The sequence below is a fragment of the Aplysia californica genome, unplaced genomic scaffold (genome assembly GCF_000002075.1).
Source record: "Aplysia californica isolate F4 #8 unplaced genomic scaffold, AplCal3.0 scaffold01104, whole genome shotgun sequence".
NCBI lineage: Eukaryota > Metazoa > Mollusca > Gastropoda > Aplysiida > Aplysiidae > Aplysia > Aplysia californica.
This window is the reverse complement of record NW_004798374.1, coordinates 151,193-157,284: the sequence shown is the minus strand read 5'-3', so window position 1 is coordinate 157,284 and position 6,092 is coordinate 151,193. Positions and strand designations below refer to the sequence as shown.

Genomic DNA, 6,092 nt, shown 5'->3' with positions numbered 1-6,092 from the left:
AACACACCCACACGTCCGGTGGGCTCACTTACCCACACACACATACACACACACACACATACACAAACACAGACATACACACACACACACGTCCGGTGGGCTCACCTACCCACACACACACACACGTCCGGTGGGCTCACCTACCCACACACACACACACATATACACACACACAGACACACAAGTCCGGTGGGCTCATTTATCCACACACACACACATACACACACACACACGTCCGGTGGGCTCACCTACCCACACACGCACACACATATACACACACACAGACACGTCCGGTGGGCTCACCTACCCACACACACACACACACACACACACACACACACACACACAAGTCAAGTGGGCTCACCTGTGATAACGCTGAACCTCAAAGGAGTTGCTCAAGGTCTGAGCTCTCTCCGCTGTCACCTGCTGCAGGGTCACCCAACGCTGGTTCAGTTGCTGGACAAACAAATATCATACTGAACAATAACCATAATGACATAAATAGAAATAATAATAATAATGATGACGATAATAACAATGATGAAAGCAATGATAATAATGATTAAGAAAATAGTTGAAGATCAAAGTAATAATATGGGGAAGGGCAAAAAATTCACAAAGGTCCTGTATGCAAGTTGCACATGTTAAAGATCCCTTGGTGGTTCTAAAATCGATAAGAGTAGGCTTCAGCCGCCATCCAGACAAAATTCCAAATTGGTGCCAAAGTGAAAAAGTTCCATGTGTGCCATACACTGCTCTTTCCAAAACGTACATTTTCCCCCACGACAAAACAAAAGCTTGGAGGGAAACTCACCGTGATCTGTTCCCGGATTTTTTCAGCAGCCTCGGTCTGTCCCATGGCCGTCAGACGGTCAGCAATGCTGTTGAGCTCCTGGAGGCGCGCCTCGTTAGCTTTCAGGTCCTGGATACAGATTACAATACAAATGTAACAGATTACAATACAAATGTAACAGATTACAATACAAATGTAACAGATTACAATACAAATGTAACAATTTGTTCTTTTAATGATAGTGTTTCTACAACACAGCTTAGATCATGTAGGGGCTGGGACAACGAACCATCCCAGGACGAGAGGGACACAAGGAGCTGGGACAATGAACCATCCCAGGACAAGAGGGACACCACATCCCAGCACAAAGATAGGGGTTGAGAGGGATACAACATCCCAGCACAAAGATAGGGGTAGAGAGGGATACAACATCCCAGCACAAAGATAGGGGTAGAGAGGGATACAACATCCCCGCACAAAGATAGGGTTAATGGACAAACATTTCCCAACATGGGAATGGAACGGATCTCCAGCATGTGAAGGCAAAGAGGCTAACAGCTAGACAACAGATGCTGGTCCAGATGAGATGAGCTTTACAAGAATCTGAGTAACACTGAGAGGAAATGGGAAAAGAATAAACTTTTTAAAAATGCAGAGTCCGAGTATTTCTTCAGGCCACGCCAGACTTTCTACGCTGCCTGATGCGAACTGCAGAAATAACCAACTTCAGAAATGTTTTTTCTTTGCAATAATGTGCATGGTCTCGATTCTCTGACAAATGTACACCAGTCTTTGACACTTGACAAAGGAAACGAAGAATCCTAATGCTTTAACTGACAAATGTACACCAGAAAACAATAACTGACACTCAAGTCTGTTGTTACATGAGAGACCTAACCAACTCATGTCTGTTGTTACATGAGAGACCTAACCAACTCATGTCTGTTGTTACATGAGAGACCTAACCTAACCAACTCATGTCTGTTGTTACATGAGAGACCTAACCTAACCAACTCATGTCTGTTACATGAGACACCTAACCAACTCATGTCTGTTACATGAGACACCTAACCAACTCATGTCTGTTACATGAGAGACCTAACCTAACCAACTCATGTCTGTTGTTACATGAGAGACCTAACCTAACCAACTCATGTCTGTTACATGAGACACCTAACCAACTCAAAATGTGCAGCCAACTTCGGCAACATGCTCAGAGAGCCCACGCACCAGCACATTATGTCTTAGCAAATAGTAAACAAATTACTAATCTGACTTTAAAATTACTCACTTTATAGCCACGGACAGTTCTTTTCCCTAGGTGTCAAGGACATAGGTTATAGTCAAGCAAGTACAAATGTCATGGAGACAGAGGCGTGATGAACAGAAGGTCTTGTTAGGAGGTGGGGGAGGGAGATAACAAATCTAACACATCACCTTGCCTAACAAAGCTAACACATCACCTTGCCTAACAAAGCTAACATATCACCTTGCCTAACAAAGCTAACATATCACCTTGTAACACAGCAAATGCCTGACAGTCTCACCTAGTGTAAGGAAGATAACGTATCACCTTGCCTAACAAAGCTAACAATCACCTTGCCTAACAAAGCTAACACATCACCTTGCCTAACAAAGCTAACATATCACCTCGCCTAACAAAGCTAACATATCACCTTGTAACACAGCAAATGCCTGCCAGTCTCACCTAGTGTAACGAAGATAACGTATCACCTTGCCTAACAAAGCTAACACATCACCTTGCCTAACAAAGCTAACATATCACCTTGCCTAACAAAGCTAACATATCACCTTGTAACACAGCAAATGCCTGCCAGTCTCACCTAGTGTAACGAAGCTAACGTATCACCTTGCCTAACAAAGCTAACGTATCACCTTGTAACACAGCAAATGCCTGACAGTCTCACCTAGTGTAACGAAGATAACGTATCACCTTGCCTAACAAAGCTAACATATCACCTTGTAACACAGCAAATGCCTGCCAGTCTCACCTAGTGTAACGAAGATAACGTATCACCTTGCCTAACAAAGCTAACACATCACCTTGCCTAACAAAGCTAACACATCACCTTGCCTAACAAAGCTAACATATCACCTTGCCTAACAAAGCTAACATATCACCTTGCCTAACAAAGCTAACGTATCACCTTGTAACACAGCAAATGCCTGACAGTCTCACCTAGTGTAACGGAGATAACGTATCACCTTGCCTAACGAAGATAACGTATCACCTTGCCTAACAAAGCTAACGTATCACCTTGTAACACAGCAAATGCCTGACAGTCTCACCTAGTGTAACGAAGATAACGTATCACCTTGCCTAACAAAGCTAACATATCACCTTGTAACACAGCAAATGCCTGCCAGTCTCACCTAGTGTAACGAAGATAACGTATCACCTTGCCTAACAAAGCTAACATATCACCTTGCCTAACAAAGCTAACATATCACCTTGCCTAACAAAGCTAACATATCACCTTGCCTAACAAAGCTAACATATCACCTTGCCTAACAAAGCTAACGTATCACCTTGTAACACAGCAAATGCCTGACAGTCTCACCTAGTGTAACGGAGATAACGTATCACCTTGCCTAACGAAGATAACGTATCACCTTGCCTAACAAAGCTAACGTATCACCTTGTGTACTAGAACAAAGTCCTGCCAGTCTCACCTTCTGGAAGTCGTCAAACTTCTTCTGCATCTCCTCCACCTGCTCCAGGTCATCGCCCACCTCCTCCCCGGCCATCAGGTTCTCCTTCTCCGTGATCCAGGCTGCCAGTTCGGCCGCCTCACGAACCAGCTGGTAGGCACGGTTCGACTCCTGCACGTTCTCCCGACGCTGGTTCGCCAGGTCCAGCAAGTTGGCATACCTGGCAACACAGAGTTTCTTTAGTCACCGGATTGAGCGTGTTAAATTTGAGAACTTGTATTTTAATTGTAGACAAGTTCACAAATTTAACGTGACAAATTTAACGTGCTCAATCCCAACACAAACTAGCAGGTAAGTAATCATCGCATCCCTCCATTTCTCAAGACTTGACAAAACTATCTGCCACAATATGCTTTCACTTGACTATCCGCCCTAAACACCAAATAAACACTCTTCCTTGACTATCTACTCTAAATGCCAAATAAACACTCTTCCTTGACTATCTGCCCTAAACACCAAATAAACACTCTTCCTTGACTATCTAATCTAAACACCAAATAAACACTCTTCTTCAAAGATCAACAAAACTACACTGATGTAGTGAAACCGACAAACGAGATAGCGACCAGTGACAAATGGTAGGACAAACAGGCAACAAGATCTTCACTATATAATTGTTAAATAGAGCAAATGCTGATCACACTATATTTAGCTTGAGTAAGAGTTTTACGGCACTTGTAACACAATAAGGTCATATAAGTGCCCAAGATAAAAGGTGTAACTGAAGGGTAACAAACAAAAAAAGGAGGATGAATCAGGGCTTTAGATGTTGGAGAGGAAAGAGGGAGCAAACCACACTTCCAACAAACGACACATTCTGGCTAATGTGTCATCTCACAGTCACACACAGACTTCCAACAAACGACACATTGTGGCTAATGTGTCATCTCAGTCACACACAGACTTCCAACAAACGACACATTCTGGCTAATGTGTCATCTCACAGTCACACACAGACTTCCAACAAACGACACATTGTGACTAATGTGTCATCTCACAGTCACACACAGACTTCCAACAAACGACACATTCTGGCTAATGTGTCATCTCACAGTCACACACAGACTTCCAACAAACGACACATTGTGGCTAATGTGTCATCTCACAGTCACACACAGACTTCCAACAAAAGGACAAACTGTGGCGTGCACTCACTGAGTCTCGATCTGGTTCTGTCTGACGGAGATAGTGAACTCATCCATCAGGTTGTTGCGCGAGGCCGACAGGCTCGGGTCCAGCTTCTTCACATAGGCGGCCGGCACCAGCCCCTGGCGGTCGTTCACCTCCACCTTCCACCATTCCTGGAGGAACACATAGGAGGGGAACACATTGTAGGGGAACACATTGTAGGGGAACACATTGTAGGGGGAACACATTGTAGGGGAACACATTGGAGGGGAACACATAGGAGGGGAACACATTGTAGGGGAACACATAGGAGGGGAACACATTGTAGGGGAACACAGGAGGGGAATACATTGGATGGGAAAATCTCGGAGTTTCAGGGTGTGTCGTTGATGGAATATATTGTAGGGGAATATCTCAGTGGTTCAGGGTCGTCGATGGACCATCCATCGGTCACGTCCACGGTCCACCACTCCCGGGGGCAAACACACACTGTGTCCTACTTAGACCCTCAAAAACATGAATAAATGCTTATTCTGTACTGGTTGGCAGCTATGCTATTTCTCCTACCGAGGGAGGGAGGGAGGGAGAGAGAGAGAGAGAGAGAGAGAGAGAGAGAGAGAGAGAGAGAGAGAGAGGGAGAGAGACAGGGAGAGAGAGAGAGAAAGAGAGAGAGAGAAAGAGAGAGACAGAGAGAGAGACAGAGAGAGAGACAGAGAGAGAGAGAGAGAGAGAGAGAAAGACAGAGAGAGAGAGAAAGAGAGAGAGAGAGAGAGAGAGTGACTGACCTCCTTGGTAGAATTGAGCAGAGTGAGCACATCGCCCTTCTTCATGGAGACTTCCCTGGGCGAGCGCTCCGTGTAGTCGTAGACGGCCACCACCTTCTCAGTGCCGATGTCGTCAATGATGGGAGCTTCCTGTTGCTGGGGAGGACAAACCGCAAATACCTCACACCGACGTTTAACACAAGACACATCGGTGCTCAACACAAGACAAGACACATAGGTGCTCAACACAAGACAAGACACATCGGCGCTCAACACAAGACACACAGGTGCTCAACACAAGACAAGACACATAGGTGCTCAACACAAGACACATAGGTGCTCAACACAACACAAGACACATAGGTGCTCAACACAACACAAGACACACAGGTGCTCAACACAAGACACATAGGTGCTCAACACAAGACACATTGGTGCTCAACACAAGACACATAGGTGCTCAACACAAGACACATAGGTGCTCAACACAAGACACATAGGTGCTCAACACAACACAAGACACACAGGTGCTCAACACAACACAAGACACATAGGTGCTCAACCCAAGACACATAGGTGCTCAACACAACACAAGACACATAGGTGCTCAACACAAGACACATAGGAGCTCAACACAAGACACATAGGTGCTCAACACAAGACACATAGGTGCT

The 6,092-nt window shown here is 45.1% G+C and overlaps 1 protein-coding gene across 1 annotated transcript in view; it reads right to left on the bottom strand.

The window, feature by feature from the left end:
• LOC101860938 (spectrin alpha chain-like) overlaps positions 1-6,092 on the bottom strand; it is a 66,911-nt gene that overhangs the window by 17,609 nt on the left and 43,210 nt on the right. Inside the window, 5 exon segments of the mRNA XM_035973290.1 lie at positions 338-456; positions 815-922; positions 3,488-3,686; positions 4,682-4,827; positions 5,440-5,708. Of these exon segments, the coding sequence (XP_035829183.1) occupies positions 338-456; positions 815-922; positions 3,488-3,686; positions 4,682-4,827; positions 5,440-5,708 (841 nt within the window).